This window comes from Dysidea avara, chromosome 4, assembly GCF_963678975.1.
Source record: "Dysidea avara chromosome 4, odDysAvar1.4, whole genome shotgun sequence".
NCBI classification, from domain to species: domain Eukaryota; kingdom Metazoa; phylum Porifera; class Demospongiae; order Dictyoceratida; family Dysideidae; genus Dysidea; species Dysidea avara.
The window spans coordinates 5,102,419-5,123,539 of record NC_089275.1 but is presented as its reverse complement, the minus strand read 5'-3'; the positions used below and the strand labels follow the sequence as shown (position 1 = coordinate 5,123,539).

The 21,121-nt window shown below is 37.7% G+C and overlaps 1 protein-coding gene across 1 annotated transcript in view; it reads left to right on the top strand.

Moving 5' to 3' along the window:
* The window catches only part of LOC136252841 (uncharacterized), a 75,534-nt gene extending 67,431 nt beyond the window's left edge, over positions 1–8,103 (top strand). Inside the window, exons 4-12 of the mRNA XM_066045418.1 lie at positions 683–775; positions 843–949; positions 1,003–1,373; positions 1,997–2,281; positions 2,330–2,483; positions 3,397–3,489; positions 6,469–6,582; positions 6,646–6,731; positions 7,828–8,103. Coding sequence (XP_065901490.1) covers positions 683–775; positions 843–949; positions 1,003–1,373; positions 1,997–2,281; positions 2,330–2,483; positions 3,397–3,489; positions 6,469–6,582; positions 6,646–6,731; positions 7,828–8,020 — 1,496 coding nt within the window. The 3' untranslated portion in view covers positions 8,021–8,103. The remainder of the gene's footprint in view (positions 1–682; positions 776–842; positions 950–1,002; positions 1,374–1,996; positions 2,282–2,329; positions 2,484–3,396; positions 3,490–6,468; positions 6,583–6,645; positions 6,732–7,827) is intronic.
* Positions 8,104–21,121: the final 13,018 nt, after the last annotated feature.

The following is a 21,121-nucleotide window of genomic DNA, read 5'->3' as shown; positions in this document are numbered from 1 at the left end:
GTTAATATGTCTACTACATCGACACCAGTTAATATGCCTACTACATTGACATTGGTTAATATGTCTGTTACATTGACACCAGTTAATATGTCTACTATATCGACACCAGTTAATATGTCTACTACATCGACACCAGTTAATATGTCTGCTACATCGACACCAGTTAATATGTCTGCTACATCGACACCAGTTAATATGTCTGCTACATCGACACCAGTTAATATGTCTGCTACATCGACACCAGTTAATATGTCTACTACATCGACACCAGTTAATATGTCTGCTACATCGACACCAGTTAATATGTCTACTACATCGACACCAGTTAATATGTCTGCTACATCGACACCAGTTAATATGTCTACTACATCGACTCCAGTTAATATGTCTACTACATCGACACCAGTTAATATGTCTGCTACATCGACACCAATTAATATGTCTACTACATCGACACCAGTTAATATGTCTGCTACATTTACACCAGTTAATATGCCTACTACATCGACACCAGTTAATATGTCTGCTACATTGACACTAGTTGAGTCTACCAATCTGACTTCAGTTATGGCTATCATTACATCATTAGTTACCACCTCAACTTATGTTGCTACTGTTAGAGGTGCTGGTGGTAGCTCATCATCATCTGGTAGTACTGGCATTATTGTTGGTTGTGTGGTAGGAGTTATCATCTGCATCATTATCCTCTTACTCATTGTGACCATGCTATGGTACAAGAAGCGACGAAAGAAGGAAAAGGATGAAGTTCCACCAGGTAATATTTCCACCATATAATTGTGCATAAAAGAAAACATGGACTGCTAGTCTTGCTTTTATTTCAGAGAGATATGAATTGAAAAGTTCTAAAAGAGAATATGAGCCAACAACTGGTTTAACCAACCAATATTCAGAGATCAAGAGAGTAGATAATAGTTCTGTATTGTACGAGGTAAACAAGAACACACTGTATGTATAATTGTGTTAAAGTTATAAACTCAGTAGAACACTCAACCAGAATACGATACCCCAGATTGTTGTAGAGGTTCTATCAATAGCAACCCTGCTGAGTTATCATATTATTCAGATCCTGTGAATGCTTTGACTAGAGACAATCCTAAACTGGCAAGTAATGATTATGAGGCACCTCCAAATCCTGAGGACTATTTGTCTCCTTACTCTACTGTTTATAATGATCCTATGGAGTACACAAATGACACTACATATTCTACTCCTTATGATGATGCAAGAGTGTCAGCCCCAACTAGTGGAGGTAAAGAAGAAGAGTATTACTCAGATCCAGGACATTCAGAAGAGGCTATTTATGCTTGTTTTGAAAATAAAAGGTTTCGTGCTATCTGTGATAGTACTGTAAGGTGAGTGTGAGATAATATAGATTATGTGCACACAAAGCATACAGTGATGTGAGACAGTGTTCAGTATTTGGCCTGTGAATGATGGCAGGCCTCAGCTGACTTAGCCAACATAAATTTGCTGCATAACAGGCCAGCTAAAGCATCACACATTAACAATGACTTTAATTAAAATTTGGAATGCAGACAAGCAAGAAATAAAACATGTAACTCATTGTTACTCCAATTCATATCATAATTTCTTTTTTGGTACACCGTTAAAACAATTAAGGCACCCTAATTAATCAATTGCTAACTCTAATGCAAGTCAGGAAGTACTGATATGCTCTAACAAAACAGTCAACTCTTGAGTATAATCTTGATTTTAAAGGCACATAAATTTGTCCATAAAAAAGGCTTGGTAATTTGAGCACTACTTCATGATAGGTATTAAAATTTGTGCACATTTTGCTGGAGCCTTAAAGACGATCCAAGTTTATGTGGAATGAGTGAGAAGGAAACAGTTTACTGGGTTTATACTGTGCCATTCACCAAAACCTTCAATTGATCAGCGCTATACGTATCTATATAACACAATTCTGGTAGATATATTATTTGATACACAGAATGCTTTAAAGTATTTCCAGGGTTTTACAAAAGCTTGGTTCTGGTGAGTTTGGAATGGTTAATTTGGGCACATGGACTGACGGTTCTGCTGATCCTATACAAGTAGCAGTGAAGACACTCAAGTCAGAATGTTCAGAGTCAGACAGGGTCAAGTTTCTGAGGGAGGCAGCCATTATGGGTCAGTTTAAGGACAACCACATTGTGGAGTTGTATGGAGTAGTGACTGAAAAGGAAAGTAAAATGATCATACTGGAATACATGCCTAAAGGAGACCTTCATGAATTTTTAATTGGCTTAAAAAACATGTAAGAAACTGTGTACAATAAATAATAGTTTAAATAGTAAACACACAGGACACCTCCTGAAGCTTGTGAGGAGTTGAAACATGATCTGCTAAGTTTCTGCAGACAAGTATCGTCAGGACTTAGTTATCTTGCTTCAAAATACTTTGTACACAGAGACCTGGCTGCTAGGAATGTACTAGTATCAAGTGATGATGTGTGTAAGGTGTGTTGAATAACTTATCCCTTCCATTCATGTCAAGCAAAGAAAGAAAGAAATGATCATTCTATCAGTTTGTATTGTACCATACAAATTAGTTAATAGGAATTTAGGGACTGCAAAGATGCATCATCGGTTCATCAACTTAGAGTATTCTCTACACTATACCTTCTCCTTGTGAGATTGCATGTAGGGTCAAGAGGTGGGAAACATATTGAAGGAGGACAGTGACTAGGGTAGGGCCTAAGATTTTATTATTATATGAATTTAACAGAATTGACACTGTATAAAATCATCTACCCTTGTACTTCTATTTTTCAACAAATTGAATTCTTGCAAGGTAAGAATTTGGTTTCTGGCTTGTTATACGTACATGTCAGTAGAGACAGTTCTCTTTATAGCTTGAGGACTGGTCTGATAGTGTAGCTACACTACAGTGGTATAAGGTCTGAGTACAGTTTTGGAGCACTTTTGCAAATCTGGCCACATGGTGTTTATTTTGTTGTAAACAATTAGTAGCTCTCTAGATTACTTACAAGTGACTTAGATTTCATCATACCAGGTTGAGCAGCGTCATTGGTCTTTTTGTCATGAATGACTTGCAAATTGTGACATATTTTTGGAAAACAAATCTTTTTTGGGAACATAGACAAGTTTTTAAAATACATAACACCAGCATGATGGCTATACATTCACTAACAATTTCAAACTACTTAGCTAACTTGTCTTAAACTTGTCAGGTCTGCTTGCTGCACACATACTTCTGTAGGTGTTTCACAGTGCACAGATTGGTATAGTGACCTTGGGAAGGTTATGGAGTAATTGCAGGTGATGTTATTGGCTTGGATTAGTTGACAAAGTTACACTATAAATTTTAAGTATGAACATTTTGAATGCATACCTTGCAATTGTGCTACAGATTGCAGATTTTGGGATGGCACGTGATATATCTGATGACACCAACATTGTGTCCACAGGAGAGAAAATACCAGTAAAGTGGACTGCTCCTGAAGTAAGTGTGAATTGATGAGTGTAATATTGTACAGTGATACAATTTAATTTGGACAAGTCAATGGTAAAACACAGTCCACTTCCTAGAATCCAGTGACTGTAATGATACCACAGGAATCAGGGACAGTTGTTCATTACAACTACTGTAACAGTAACTAATGTCTTTGTGCTGTGTATCTTGTTTTCCCTTGTGCAAATTAATTTGACACAATCAGTTAAATGTCTGGATTGATCTAGCTACTAGAATTAAAATGTGCTAGTAGAGCCAATTGTAGCACTTTATAATAATAAATGCCAACATGTATATTGCGGATTGTGCATCTGTACTCGTAAATGTTTTGAATTTGACTAAAATAACCAATCAAATGTGAGGAATCCCATTCATATTTGTCCTTATTGGGTCAATTTCCATGTGACACCATAGACTTTGATGACCACAGATGCGCAATTTATGATACATAAGTTTAACAGTTGATGCAGCTATATATTTTTACACAATTGGTTCCAGGAAGTCTCAAAACTCCTTCTGTAATTTTATGCCTTTTCTCTTGTGAATCCAGGAGCTTCCAAGAAAGGAGGGATATACATATAAGATGTTACAGATCAAGGGATAAAGCATTGAAAACAACTAGATTCCTATAGAATGTATATTATAGTGCTTTAATAAAAAAAATCCGTTTAAACACACACAAGACATTAAACTTCTCATTATCAGACTGAAGTTCAAATAGGTGTATGCATCAGTGTCAGTGCTGATTGTAAAGACTAGAGAAAAGTATTACACTACTGGCTCAATGTCAAGTGTTGAGCTATGGTATTGCAAAGACTGCTCTATTGGAGGTAGATTTAGAAAGCATATAATAGAAAAGTTCCTTGGTAGGAATACAAAGAGTGTCTTGTTATGAATCTACTGTCTAAAATGTACTAGGTGAAGTATCAAGTGTAATGGTGTATTTCATTTAGGGATACTGTAAAATTAATGACAAATTTCAGAAGTTTGGCAAATCAGAATTGCGAAGATAAAAGTTTGGCAAATTTACCACACAGCAGCAAAAAGTACTAGAAGCACGTAAAATGGTAAATAAAGTTTGGAGAATCAATTCACCACTATATTAGCCAAACTTTAGTTGCCACTCACTCTACTTCCAAATATATTATGTTCATAGCTTAAAATAATGCTTATCAAATCATAATTTCTCAAGAACTAGAATTATGCTGACAAGGTTTCTATGATGCAAGCAACGTCACCTACAAATTAATTAAAATAACTGAAGGCTAAGAATTAATTGTGAAAAACTGAGACCGCATTGTTTGAGGGGCTGTAAATATTGTAGAAACCTTGTCATTGCATTAATACGTGAGAAATTCCCAAGAGAAAGAATAAGCAAGAGAGACTCAAACTGTAGCCACTAGCATCAAGGTGTTTCCCCTTATGGTAAGCTCATTTCACAATGTTACAAATGAACAGTTTGTGAAGTACCTCTGCAACCAACCCAACCATTAACATAAATGTGGTGGGCAGTAAAAAGCCATTGATACACTATCCACAAACCAACATCCACATGGTAGTGGAGAAAGGAATGGAACACAAAGGAGGACAAAGGAAACTCCATAATGCTGGCATTGTAGCGCCTGCAGTAGACAAAAAAGCACATCTTGAGCAACAACAGGGAAGAATCCAAGCCACCCATAGTTAAAATTTGATAGAAACTTGTTGAGAACATAGTTTGTGGTAGTCCTCACTAGTCCTGAAGGTGGGTTTAATTATGTTTAACCACAATGTTGCAAATTATTTTGCCATGAAAAGTGAAGTTGGTTTTAGGGTGATACATTCTACTAAAATAATTACAGTACTGTACTTCTATTCTGTATAACAGAAACCTGTGATCTAGCCTTGCGGTTGCATAACATGTGAAAAATGGCAAAGTCAAACACTTAATATCCTTACATTCTGGTCAAGATGGATGTCATAGGTATTTAGTAGGGATTTTCATGCAGTTCTGGAATAATTGCACATGCAGCACTCAGTATCTCCTAATTGATTAATTGTGACCGGATGGGGGTCTACTGCACACATACGCACGCGCACACACACACACACACACACACACACACACACACACACACACACACACACACACACACACACACACACACACACACACACACACACACACACACACGCATACACAATTTACTAACTGATGATTCGATTGATAGGCTTGTGCCAATTATGCCGGCATCATTTCAAGCATAATAGGCTATCAAAATCATTAGGCAGTGTAATAGGATGATATTCGAGATTTTTAATTAAAATGCACAATGCATACCCCAAAAACATGAACATGCTACATTTTATATCAAAAATGTTATTTTTATTGTTTCTTGGCTGATTATTCACACTTCGTGGAAAAAATATTGAGGTGCTCTAACAGAGTAGTTAATACAGTAGTCAGGAGAGGCTGATATACTCTAATAAAACAGCCAACTCTAGAGCTTTTGAAAGCATAATTTTGAGCATAATAGGCTGGATATTTGGACACTGCTCAAAAGCATAATAGATAAATTTTTTTCAAAGCATAACTGGCTCAAGCCTATGACAAAAAGTTACTGACTTAAAATTTTGGTTAGCGATGAGTATACTATACCAACGTAGTGAAACAGGTGAAGTTTATTATGTGCCTTGAACCATTAGTTATGGTCTTCCAAGTTCATAGAATTAGATTGTGGCATAGTTAATGTGGCTATTATATGTATAGTGGGTAATAAGGTTTAGATGGGGTCTAGGTATCCTAGTAACACAGTATCATATTGATAGAGTTGCATAAAAATTGTACCTTTATAACATATTATTGCTGCATTGATGTGTATTGCAGTCCCCTATAAGTAATCGCTTAATTAACTCTTGACCATATACAAACTATTTTGATGTGGAAATTCAAATGCAAGTCAATTATAAAGTAGATGTATTTGCATATAGGCAATTTTCTACAAGAAGTACTCAACACAAAGTGATGTGTGGAGTTTTGGATGTGTAATGTATGAGATATGGAGTTTGGGTCACAAGCCATTTGAGGACTGTGATGGTAGAGAGGACGAGAGGTACAATTATTGAACGCTGTTCTAATTTTATGAGTTCTGTTGATTATTTACATAGTACTTGATCAAGATCACTACTGGATACAGACTACCACCACCTCCTGGATGTCCTAGAGCTGTTTACAAGTTGATGATCCAGTGTTGGTAAGGACATGACAACTTGATGCTGCTGTGTTGAAATTAAACATAAGACTTCACCTTGAAATAAATAATATAAAATATTTAATTCTAAAATTTCGTTCAAAGCATTTCCTGTATGCAGCGTTAGAGGAAACAAACTGTATAATAACCTAATATCATATTATACAACTGCAGTGCATTCTGCAACTTAATTGTATTACAAAACCAATAATATTAAATTTTAATGAGGTTTGAAATTTGTATTGTTGCATCACCAGCGGCGGAGGAAGTAGTTGATATGAGGGGGGGCTCCGCTGGGCTGACCCAGACTTATTTCTATAGTTTGGTAAGGTGAGACCAAAAAAAAAAAAGGTCACAACCAACTGACAAGAGTTTTCCACCTCACCAGCTATCATTTCTAGCTGATAAACTACATAAAAATCCTTACATAGCTCGCTACACACTGACTACTTTATTAGAGTGACTGCTCTATTAGAGTATCTCGATCTTTATCACGGTCTTCAAGAAAGATAATTTCGGTGTGATATCATTCTGAGGGGGGGCTAAGTCCCCCCTCAGCAGACCGAAGGGGGGCTTTAGCCCCCTAGCCCCCCCCCCCCCCCCCCCCCTTTTCCGCCACCTATGTGCATCACTATTGCACAATGGCATAAAAAGTTGTGAGTAGCTACCTAGTTGAAATAGCCAATCAGCAATATCTCCATTTAAGACTTTGGAAAGGCAACCAGTATTTTCAAAAGTGTTTATCTATCATGATTATGGTGATATCAACAAAACAACATTTTATAGGTATGTATGTAGCACATAAGTCAAGTATGAAGGTATTGGCATAGTAGGTCTGATTGGTTTTCCACAAAAAGGGAGGTTAGTTTGTCACAAAAGGGAACTAAAAGAGTGTTTTGCTACTGTAGTCATATGAAGAGTTCATAATTAGTGGCTTCCAATTTTAAAATATACTTCCAATCAGCAAATGATCACTAAAGTTTCTTCAAATTCCCATGGAGCCTCCTGGATCTACTAATCCTGATAAAAACACTAAAACATTAAATGAAAGTTTCTTCTCATGTGGTAAAATGATTGTATCCATATTGTTTTATTACAGGGATCCGGTACCAAATAAACGCATCAATCCCTGTGAAATATCAAGGACATTACAGAAGTCAGACAGAGCATTACTACCCAGTCCTACAGCACCCAGTGATTTAGAAGAGTTGTCCACAACATTGGGAGCATCTCTGGATACAAGCAGTCACATCTTTACTGACCTCCAAAATACATATTTGCATATAATATAAAATTTTCTTCAACTTTGAATTTTCACATATCACTGTAGTTGCACCAATATACAGAATATGTACAGTAGCTGTAATGCATTATCATTAGATGGTCATATTCATTCAGCCGTGTGGTAAGCAATTGGTTACGACAGAGGCATTAGTTACCTACAGTCCTACACCATCTTGCCCCTTGGGGTGTGCCACGGCAACCAACATGCTAACTACCTATAGTTGCAATGACGATCTGTTGACAAGTCAAGTGATGACATTAATTTTATCAAAATATATACATATGCTATGATTCATTTGCATATTCTACTTGACAGTGTGATGAACTTATACATTTCCTGATCATGATTGCTTAAACATCACTGAAGATCGCCATACAGATATTGCTTCTATAACTTGTGATTATCGGGCTGTACTTTGTAGTTAATGACATTATGATTATCTTCACTCAGCAGGGTTTCCAATGAATGACAATATTATTACTGTATGTGTTCTCTGTTGTAAGCAACTTGAAGATATTGTACTGGTAGCTTAGTATAATTAGAGCACATGCTACTGTACAGCCAATAGTGCATATAACTATACCACAGTCCGACTGTGACTGTTAAGATCTAGTTGATCATAATTATTGTGTTACATATTAGCATGTATGTCATGCAATACTAGCAAATAACTACAAATGTATTGATCATCCACATTCTACTATACTAATGGGAGAGTCCTATATGATGGTAGCTATATATTATTATTATTATTGTGGATAAGCTGGTCTTGTTAATTCATATTAGCATACATGCACATGTAGCACCAGCATGTGTGGTCTCACTGTTGACTAAATATCAAGTTGATATATAATTATACCTTATTTCAATTATGAATCATCAAAACTGGGTAAATTGGTTGTGTGTAGAAGATCCTTTATGCACATTTTTGGTCAGAATAATTTGAAGCCTTGTGTTAGGGTGAATGGTAGCCATACACTGCAGATTTGCTGTTTATCATGCCAAGAAACTTGCAATTTAAACTGCAAATTAATGAATTTAATTTAAACTCAGTGATGTATATTGCTAGCAACTATGTGATCATAGCAAACAATACCTGCTCAACAATATAAGCTGTTACTTGTTAAAAATGAACAGGTAGTGCAAAGTTGACAGGTCCACCTGATATTCTATACATCCAGTGTAGCAATAGCTACATGTACAACCAGTTGCACATGCAACCATAATAATGCATATCCATTTATGGAGCTACTTCAGATCTAGTACTTCAACACAGACATAATTCTTCCTCAGGATAAAAATAGTACAATCAGTGCATTGGACTCGTGCTTTCTTTTTACAGTATACTCAAGATAGAGTAATCTAATCAAAAACAGCCAAGCTGTAAAAAAAGGTGCGCCCCCCAAAAAGGCCATGGTGAAAAAAAGATGTGAAATCCAAGGTGGCGGCCAAGAAATGGCTGTGATGGTAGGTTAATGGTTAAATTTTAATAACGACAATTCAGGTGAATTTGGTGGCTGTTTTTGATTAGATATCACTTCTTTTTGTATTTGTATACTGCAAAGCCGGCCTATGGCTGGCTTTGGGGCTTTTTAAACCCATGTATTTTTTTCTTTACCACAGGAAGAAGTAAGAAGATTTGTAATACTTCAACTATTTTTGATTTTATTGGTAATTATACAAATTATATACATATATTTATTACATGCCCATTATTCCCCACAGGATATTTTTTTGCAGCTGATCTCTCTACTGGGTGACTTGAAATGTATATACAGGATGGTTTCTTTGTAGCTGAACTCTCTACAAGGTGACCTCTTCTAGCTGGTCTCTCTACAGGGTGATTTGTTTGCAGCTAAACTCTCTACATGATGGTTTCTTTGTAACTGAACACTCTACAAGGTGACTTCTTCTAGCTGATCTTTCTACAGGGTGAATTGTTTGTAGCTGAACTATCTACAAGGTAACTTCTTCTAGCTGATCTCTCTCTACAGGGTGATTTGTTTGTAACTGAACTCTCTACATGATGGTTTCTTTGTAGCTGAATTCTCTACAAGGTGACTTCTTCTAGCTGATCCCTCTACAGGGGGATTATTTGTAGCTGAACTCTCTACAAGTGATTTATTTGCAGCTGAACTCTTTATGTGGTGGTTTCTTTGTAGCTGAACTCTCTACAAGGTGACCTCTTCTAGCTGATCTCTCTACAGGGTGATTTGTTTCTAGCTGAACTCTCTACAGGTGATTTTTTGCAGCTAAACACTCTACATGGTGGTTTCTTTGTAGCTGAACTCTGTACATAATGGTTTCTTTGTAGCTGAACTCTTTACAAGGTGACTTCTTCTAGCTGATCTTTCTACTGGGTGATTTGTTTGCAGCTGAACTCTCTACATGGTGGTTTCTTTGTTGCTGAACTCTCTACAAGGTGAATTCTTTTACCCGATCTCTCTACAGGGTAATTTGTTTGTAACTGAACTCTGTACAATGTGCGGTTTTGTGGGTGATCTCACTGCAGGCTGATTTGTTTGTAGCTGAACTCACTAAAGGGTGATTTGCTTGTAGCTGATCTCCTTGCATTGTGTCTAGTTTCTAGCTGATCTCTCTACAGGGTGATTTGTTTGTAGCTGATCTCTCTACAAGTTGATTTGTGTGTAGCTGATCTCTCGGCAGGTTGATTAATTTGTAGCCGATCTCTCTACACTGTAATTTGTTTGTAGCTGAACTGTCTATAAGGTGATTTGTTTGTAGTTGATCTCTCTGCAGGTTGATTTGTTTTAGCTGAACTCTCTACAGGGTGATTTACTTGTAGCTGAACTCCTTACATTGTGTCTAGTTTCTAGCTGATCTCTCTACAGGGTGATTTGTTTGTAGCTGATCTCTCTACAAGTTGATTTGTGTGTAGCTGATCTTTCTACAGGTTGGTTTGTTTGTAGCCCATCTCTCTATAGGGTAATTTGTTTGTAGCTGAACTCTGTACAAGGTGCTTTTTTGTAGGTGATCTCACTGCAGGTTGATTTGTTTGTAGCTGAACTCACTAAAGGGTGATTTGCTTGTAGCTGAACTGCTTACATTGTGTCTAGTTTCTAGCTGATCTCTCTACAGGGTGATTTGTTTGTAGCTAATCTCTCTACAAGTTGATTTGAGTGTAGCTGATCTCTCTGCAGGTTGATTAATTTGTAGCCAATCTCTCTACAGGGTAAGTTGTTTGTAGCTGAACTGTCTATAAGGTGATTTGTTTGTAGCTGATCTCTCTACAGGTTGATTTGTTTTAGCTGAACTCTCTACAGGCTGATTTACTTGTAGCTGAACTCCTTACATTGTGTCTAGTTTCTAGCTGATCTCTCTACAGGTTGATTTGTTTGTAGCCGATCTCTCTACAGGGTAATTTGTTTGTAGCTGAACTCTCTATAAGGTGATTTGTTTGCAGCTGAACTATCTACATGGTGGTTTCTTTGTTGCTGAACTCTCTACAGGGTGTTTTGCTTGTAACTGAACTCTCTGCAGGGTGATTTGTTTCTAGCTTATCTCTCTACAGGTTGATTTGTGTGTAACTGGTCTCTCTACAAGTTGATTTGTTTGTAGCTGATCTCTCTGCAGGTTGATTTGTTTGTAGCTGATCTCTCTACAAGTTGATTTGTTTGTTGCTGATCACTCTAAAAGTTGATTTGTTTGTAGCTGAACTCTCTGAAAAGTGTTTTGTTTGTAGCTGACCTCTATTCAGGGTGATTTGTTTCTCTCTACAGGGTGATTTTTTGTAGCTGATCTCTCTTCAGGGTGATTTGTTTCTAGTTGATTGCTCTACAGGTTGATTTGTTTGTAGATGAACTCTCTACAGGGTAATTTGCTTGTAGCTGAACTCCTTACATTGTGTCTAGTTTGTAGCTGATCTCTCTGCAGGGTGATTTGTTTGTAGCTGATCTCTATACAAGTTGATGTGTGTGTAGCTGATCTCTCTGCAGGGTGATTTGTTTGTAGCCGATCTCTCTACAAGGTAATTTGTTTGTAGCTGAACTATCTATAAGGTGATTTGTTTGTAGCTGATCTCTCTGCAGATTGATTTGTTTTAGCTGAACTCTCTACAGGGTGATTTGTTTCTAGCTTATCTCTCTACAGGTTGATTTGGGTGTAACTGATCTCTCTACAAGCTGATTTGTTTGTAGCTGATCTCTCTGCAGGTTGATTTGTTTCTAGATGATCTCTCTACAGGTTGATTTGTTTGTTGCTGATCGCTCTGAAGGTTGATTTGTTTGTATATAGCTGAACTCTCTGCAAAGTGTTTTGTTTGTAGTTGATCTCTCTACAAGATGATTTTTTGTAGCTGACATCTCTTCAGAGTGATTTATTTCTAGCTGATATCTCTACAGGGTCATTTTTTGTAGCTGACCTCTCTTCAGGGTGATTTGTTTGTAGCTGATCGCTCTACAGGTTGGTTTGTTTGTAGTTGAACTCTCTATAAGGTGATTTGTTTGTAGCTGATTTCTCCGCAGGTTGATTTGTTTTAGCTGAACTCTCTACAGGGTGATTGCTTGTAGCTGAACTCCTTACATTGTGTCTAGTTTCTAGCTGATGTCTCTACAGGGTGATTTTTTTTATAGCTGATCTCTCTACAAGTTGATTTGTGTGTAGCTAATCTCTCTGCAGTTGATTTGTTTGTAGTTGAACTGTCTGCAAAGTGTTTTGTTTGTAGTTAATCTCTCAACAAGATGATTTTTTGTAGCTGACCTCTCTTCAGGGTGATTTGTTTGTAGCTGATCTCTCTACAGGGTGATTTGTTTGTAGCTGATCTCTCTACAAGTTGATTTGTGTGTAGCTGATCTCTCTGCAGGTTGATTTGTTTTAGCTGAACTCTCTACAGGGTGATTTGCTTGTAGCTGAACTCCTTACATTGTGTCTAGTTTCTAGCTGATCTCTCTACAGGGTAATTTGTTTGTAGCTGAACTCTCTATAAGGTGATTTGTTTGTAGCTGATCTCTCTGCAGGTTGATTTGTTTTAGCTGAACTCTCTACAGGGTGATTGCTTGTAGCTGAACTCCTTACATTGTGTCTAGTTTCTAGTTGATGTCTCTACAGGGTGATTTTTTGTAGCTGAACTCTCTACAGGGTGATCTGTTTCTAGCTTATCTCTCTACAGGTAGATTTGTGTTGATTTGTTCATTGCTGATCGCTCTAAAGTTTGATTTGTTGTAGCTGAACACTTTGCAAAGTGTTTTATTTGTAGCTGATCTCTCTACAGGGTAATTTGTTTGTAGCTGAACTCTCTCCACAGTGACTTGTGTGTAGCTGAATTCTGTGTAGCTGAATTCTCTAGAGAGGGACTTAATTGTAGCTGAATTCTCTACAGGGTGCATGACTTGTTTATAGCTGAACTTTCTTCAGTGTGACTTGTAATGTTCTGAATCTCTATAGTGATATATTTGCTTAACTCTCTACATGGTGACTTGCTTCTTGCTGAACTGTCTATAAGATTAACTGTTTGCAGCTGAACTCCCTACAGAATAACTTGTGATGTAATAAAATTCTATAATGGAGTAAATAAATTAGCCGAATGCTCTATTAGGGTGACTGTTCTATTAGAGTATCTCGATCTCGCATTTGCTACACGGAGCTGGCTTTAGAATCATAACTCAGTGGTTTGTAATCCGATTCTTCTGTACTACTGCAAGGACTTTCTATGAAGATTATTCCAGCTATACACCGATTTTCAGCTCATTGCTCTAAGCGGTTTGCCTAGTAGGCGTGAAAACTAATACTTTTTTATTCGTAAAAGCGATCGCGTAATTGTGACACAGGTTGGGTTTTGTGTCATATCTCCATGGTCTTTATCTCGATTCCTTTCAAACCACCAAAAGGCACTCCTACGATGGTTACTCCATCTACATAGCAATTTTCAACTCATTCCATGAAGCGGTTTACCCTGTAGGCGTGACAACAAATCGATCTTGTTTTACGCGAATAATCGGTCATAACTCCTGAACCATTCATCGGATTTGTACCAAATTTGATTCTAGGATTTGCAGTTGGACTCCCTTTCTGTTTGCCAAATTTCAAGGCGATCGGAGTACGCGTTTGCTTGTTATAGCAATTTTTGCAAGTGTGCGAAAAGACGAAGAAAAAAATAACGAAGAAAAAAAAAAGTAACTTTGGCAGCTCGTATCTCGGAAATGGCTGGAGCGATTTCCTTCAAATTTGGAATGTACACTCCCCTGGCTGGCGGGCAACTGTGTAGCAAAGTTGGTTCCAATCGGATAAGTGATCACTGAGATACAAAGGTGTGAAAATGACGTTTTCTCACGGGTGTGGCGCGCCGGCTTCTTGGGCCGCACGACACACTACCGTGTGTCTTGATCTAATCCAAAACAGCCAAGCTGTAAAAAAAAGAGTGCGGCCCTGAGAAAGGCTATGGTGAAAAAAGATGTGAAATCCAAGGTGGCGGCCAAGAAATGGCTGTGATGGTAGGTTAATGGTAAAAATTTTAATAACGACAATTCAGGTGAATTTGGTGCCGCTTGGTCTTGGCACAAAATTCACCTAAATTGTCGTTATTAAAATTTATACCGTTAACCTACCATCACAGCCATTTCTTGATCGCCACCTTGGATTTCACATCTTTTTTCACCATAGTCTTTCTCAGGGCCGCACTCTTTTTTACAGCTTGGCTGTTTTGGATTAGATTTCACTTCTTTTTGTATTTGTATACCCCAAAGCCGGCCTATGGCCGGCTTTAGGGCTTTTTAACCTATCATTTTTTTCTTTACTACAGGAAGAAGAAAAGATGAAGCAGGATGATTTCTTTGTAGCTGACCTCTCTGCAAGGTGATCCTTCTAGCTGATCTCTCTACCGGATGACTTGTTTGTAGCTGAACTCTCTACAGGGTGATTTGTTGGTAGTTGAACTCTCTACACTTCTTCTAGCTGATCTTTCTACAGGGTGATTTGTGTGTAGCTGAATTCTCTACAGGGCGATTTGTTTGCAGCTAAACTGCTGAACTCTCTACAATGTAACTTCTTCTAGCTGAACTCTCTACGGGTGTCTTGTTTTTAGCTAATCTCTCTACAGGGTGACTTGTTTCTAGCTGAACTCTCTACAGGGTGATTTGTTTCTAGCTGAACTCTCTACAAGGTAACTTCTTTTAGCTGATCTTTCTACAGGGTGATTTGTTTGTAGCTGAATTCTCTACAGGGCAATTTGTTTGCAGCTAAACTGCTGAACTCTCTACAATGTAACTTCTTCTAGCTGAACTCTCTACGGGTGGCTAGTTTCTAGCTGATCTCTCTACAGGGTGATTTGTTTGTAGCTGATCTCTCTACAAGTTGATTTGTGTGTAGCTGATCTTTCTACAGGTTGGTTTGTTTGTAGCCCATCTCTCTATAGGGTAATTTGTTTGTAGCTGAACTCTGTACAAGGTAACTTCATTTAGCTGATCTTTCTACAGGGTGATTTGTTTGTAGCTGAATTCTCTACAGGGCAATTTGTTTGCAGCTAAACTGCTGAACTCTCTACAATGTAAGTTCTTCTAGCTGAACTCTCTACGGGTGGCTAGTTTCTAGCTGATCTCTCTACAGGGTGACTTGTTTCTAGCTGAACTCTCTACAGGGTGATTTGTTTGTAGCTGAACTCTCTACAAGGTAACTTCTTCTAGCTGATCTTTCTACAGGGTAATTTGTTTGTAGCTGAATTCTCTACAGGGCAATTTGTTTGCAGCTGAACTCTCTACATGGTAGTTTCTTTGTAGCTGAACTCTCTACAATGTAACTTATTCTAGCTGAACTCTCTACAGGATGACTTGTTTCTAGCTAATCTCTGTACAGGGTGACTTGTTCCAAGCTGAACTCTCTACAGGTGATTTGTTTGCAGCTGAACTCTCTTACAAGGTGGTTTCTTTTTAGCTGAAATCTCTACAAAGTGACTTCTTCTAGCTGATCTATCTACAGGATGACTTGTTTCTAACTGAACTCTCTACAGTGTGATCTGTTCATAGCGGAACTTTCTACTGGGTGATTTGTTTGCAGCTAAACTCTTTGCATGATTGTTTCTTTGTAACTGAACTCTCTACAAGGTAACTTCTTCTAGCTGATCTCTCTACAGAGCAATTTGTTTGTAGCTGAATTCTCTACAGGGTGATTTATTTGAGCTGAACTCTCTACATGATGGCTTCTTTGTTGCTGAACTCACTATTAGGTACCTTCTTCTAGCTGATCTGACTACAGGGTGACTTGTTTGTAGCTGAATTCCCTACAGAATAACTTGCAATGTAATATAACTGAGTAAATTATAAATGCAGCTGAATGCTTTATTAGAGTGACTGTTCTATTAGAGTATCTCGATCTCGCATTTGCTGCACGTAGTTGCCTTTCGAATCATAACTCAGTGATTTGTAATCCGTTTCTTCTGTACTACTGCAAGGACTTTCTATGATGATTATTCCAGCTATATACTGATTTTCAGCTCGTTGCTCTAAGCGGTTTGCCTGGTAGACACGAAAACTAATAGTTTTTTATTCATAAAAATCGATCGCGTAATTTTGACACAGGTTGGGTTTTGTGTCATATCTCCATGGTCTTTATCTCGATTCCTTTCAAACCACAAACAGGCATTCCTACGATGGTTACTCCATCTACATATCAATTTTCAACTGATTCCTCCAAGGGGTTTACCCTGTAGGCGTGACAGACCTTCGACCTTATTTTACGCAAATAATCGGTCATAACTCCGTGAATGTTCATCGGATTCCTACCAAAGTTGGTACGGAGATCCGCCTTAATGAGACCTTTAAGTGTACCAAATTTCATCCCAATCCGAGCACGCATTCGTGTTTTATGGCGAAGTGTGCGAAATGAAGAAGATGAAGAAGAAAAAAACGAAGAAATTAAAACGAAATTTTGTTCGCTCGTATCTCGGAAATGGCTGGAGCGATTTTCTTCAAATTTGGTATGTAGACTCCCCTAACTGGGCGGCACGTTTCTAGCAAATTTGGTGCCAATCGGATAAGGGATCACAGAGCTACATAGGTGTGAAAATTGCGTTTTCTTTCTTCCTGTCAATATACTCACGGTGTGGCGCGTCGACTTCTTGGGCCGCACGACATACTACCGTGTGTCTTGATATAAGCAGGTGCTCATGCACTTCATCTGTACTTTGCATACATTATTAACAATGTTCACAGCACTGTTAATAATTACATACAATGCTACATTTTATTAATTCTATTAAAACATATGGAAACCAAAACATATGGAAACCAAAATGCACATTTTAATAAAGACTACAGGGATATTGTAGTTCTATTTCTCTATCTCAGTCCATCAAGCTTTATGATTATGTAAAGCTAGTGTTATACTGTGCTGTCATGCAACATTAATTTCAATATACATTCATGTCGCTGGGATTTAATACTATAATAAGCACTACCTTATAATACATAATAGTACGCAGTATAAAAAAAAGAATTTAGCGCAGCACTGAATTCCATTATACAATTTAATGTACATACTTAGCTATGTGGTGTAGCATAATTATAATTTTAGGCCTTATAGTCCAAACAAATGCATACACTTCACAGTTGTACATTGTGCTCTTGTTTATATACAATATTCATTACGTCCATGTGTACTTTATTTAACTAGTGGATCCGGTATAACTAACTAGGCCATTGTGTTAAGGCAACTGCACAACTACCTTAATTGTACTTAAAGTAAATCATACACCATACAAAGTATAGCTACAAAAGTTAAAAACAATTTTTTAAAAACTTAGGAATATAGCCATGCACATTTGGCACCATAATACATTGTTGTGTTCTATCTGATTATAATCCATGATCATGATGAGAAATTTTGAAGTATAAGTAGTCATCTTTATGAAATGTAGAGTTTGTTTGAAGATGATTGTGTGCAAGATATTCTGGACACTTGCTGTAATGTGGACGCAATATTCCACTCAGAATGGAAAAGCACTGTATCTTTTACATTCTCTGCATCTATCTTGTTATAACCCTTAAATTCAAAGGATGCAGGGTACATGGAGACCCCTTTGCATAGTACTCCCTTGGTCCTGCACCTTGCAGCAATAGACAAACCTTCTATGTTTAAAAAATGCAGCAAGCCGCTGAAACTACCTGTGGGATGTGTCCAACAATAGCACCTTCTTTGCACATGGCCACAGCAAAGGGATAATCGATGTTACCGCTTTCATACTTTACAACTCCTCACCGATATGACTTGTCCAAATTTCCTTGAATTGTAAAGAATTTCAACCATAAAACGTTCCCTAAACAATACCACCGCATACCTTATACACATGGTAGTCACATAATACTTTCTATTGCAAAAGTGTCGGCACAAGCCACCGTTGATGCCATTTAATGACAATCACATGTCATTGAGTTTTACTTTTGCTTGCTCACACATATTACAATCGCACAAATTTCTGCTAAAGAATAATTTGGCTGGTTTGCAAATTTTAGGACTTGTAGACAAAACCTGCTATATGGTGCTCAGAATGATTACAAAATAATTATTTCTAATTACTATGCAAATACTAGCTCTGTATTAAAATAGCACTACAAGTCAATGTGTGTATTCACTATACTGTACTTTATTGCTTCAGCATCAAAAACCTTTTGAGGTGGACGGCGTCTAGTCTTACGGAGCTCATTTGGGTCTTGTGACCTACTGTAAGGTGACTTCTCTTATGATTGTAGTCAACTCTTGGGATCATCCACAATACTGCTTTATTACAAGAGGAGTCTATCTAGTCAACCTGATCAATGAAATGTTGATGTAAAGACACACACAATACACTACAGACACGCAAAATATGTACACACTACACAAATACACACACACACACACACCACACACACACACTACATGCACACACACAAAGCAAGCAAAGCAAAGCCTTTGGTTGTTGCTAGCAGTCACGCCTACCCAATGAATCAGCACTGGGACACCTGTGCACTATTCAGGTGCTTTGATTCAGCAGAACCCACAGGAGGTTGTACCATGCTTCACAGATAAAGGTGTGGGCACCCGAAGTCCCACCTGAATCTTCCAGTTGTGAGACATGGACATTTTACATTGCTCCCCAGGTACCCATTGATGTTACTGCTGCGTAGGTTGCTTCCCCATTTGACACCAGACCACCAGGTCCGATTTAAACAGCTGGAGCTATGTGAGTAACATTTCTTGCTCAAGGAAACCACACACACACACACACACAAACTCAAACACAACACGTGCACACACAACTCACCCTGGAAATATCAACTTTAAACATTCCTCTCTTAATATGCACCCATGATCCCCTCTTAATCCCGGACAACTCCCTGACAACTTTCAACACGTCAACCATCTCCATAATAGGATCCATCAACTGCTGCCACTTGCCCATTGTTAGGTTACCAATGTTCTCTGTGGCCTGAGGATACCAATAAAACACTGTAATGATACACATAACATTAAGCACACCAAGTAATAAGTATATAAGTACTGTACATATAAATGTGTAATTAAGCTAACTTTTAAAATAAAATAAAATGACTTGAACATAACATGGGACCCTCCAACCATTCAACATATATATACTTATATCATACAGTACAGTAGTACTAATAGTAGGGACCACAAAGGAGTAGGCATGGCCCACAAAAAAAAAACATGACCCAAAACCAGCCTCAATTTTCTTGATGATCAGGCAGTATTAGTTAGGTAAAACTAAGCCCAAACAAGCTTTCAGATCAACTCATAGCACTTTCAACAAGTTGCTACGGATTTTTAAAAATATATAATTTTCTACTGATTGACTGATTGATTCCTTCAGACAAGCACAACTCGATAATGGCTAAGGCTACGGGCTTGATTTTTTCACTGCTCGATGTTGCTCCGGCCCGAGAGGTACCACAGTATTCTTTATGGATTTACCAGTGTCCTCCTTTGTGTCCCATTCATCTTTGCTGACAGTGAAAGGTGGTGATTTGGTGGTAGCACGTGATAGCTTCCCTTCATAATGGAAATTGTCCATATTTTCTTAGTGGCTACTTTGATTGCAGAGGCACTTTTCGAACAGTTTTTGATTCGTAACGCTGTGTAACGGGTTGATAAATGGTAGCTGGGGTGCACGGCGCCATTTCTTTTGATGCGGTATGCGTGGGTTCAGCAGTCATAATAATTATAAAAAAAGTTTACAAACAAGTACACAAAAAATTGGAATTTTCAACTGGAGTAGGGACCATAGTACATTGATAAAAGTACTGATACAAGGTGGAGTAGTGCACAATATTAAATCACAGTAAAACAATAAGAAGTGTTATGTCTCTATTGTGCTCTTCTTACGGTATTTTGAGCACAGTAGGGATAAAGTATTTCTTATTGTGTTACTGTGATTTAATTTCGTGCACTACTCCACCTCATTTCAGTACTTTTTATCGATGTGCTATGGTCGCTAGGGTTGGGAGGTATTTAGGTATTAGTAGTTAATAAAGATATTTATCAGATACTGAAGTGGTTTTCTAAAAATACCAAATACCGAATTTGATGTAGTAATTAATTTTTGGTGGTTTATTGTAGACCATACGTACATGAAGTCAAGCCCCATACAACCATGTTTGCGCTGTGGAAAAGCACAGAGCTATGTGTGCTGAAGTATTCACAATGGTTTTTACTTTTCGGGATACTTCAAAGCTTACTTTGTAGCACAATATTATTGTTGTTTCATTTTTTTCTTTTAAAACAATGTGGGTATAAGTGCAAATCATAGCTTACCCATGTTTAAAAGGTACTTAGTGATACCAAGGTATTTTTCCTAATACTGTACTGTTCTTCAAAAATGAAATACGCCCATCCCTAATGGTCCCTACTCTGGTTGAAAGTTGCAAAATATTTTTGTGTAGTTGTACCAATATGGGACCAATGCTTTATGCACAAGCACACAAACACGTAGGATTTGCAAGTATGTACACACAATACAAACGTAGAATACAGAAAAGAGTTGTGTAAAAGAGCGCTGTCAGTAATTCATACGTAGCAGTTACAAAAAAGCAAATACTACAAGGAGATGGTCATACTAATAGGTGGTTGATAACTTAAAGTTCACTGTATCTTAACCCACTCC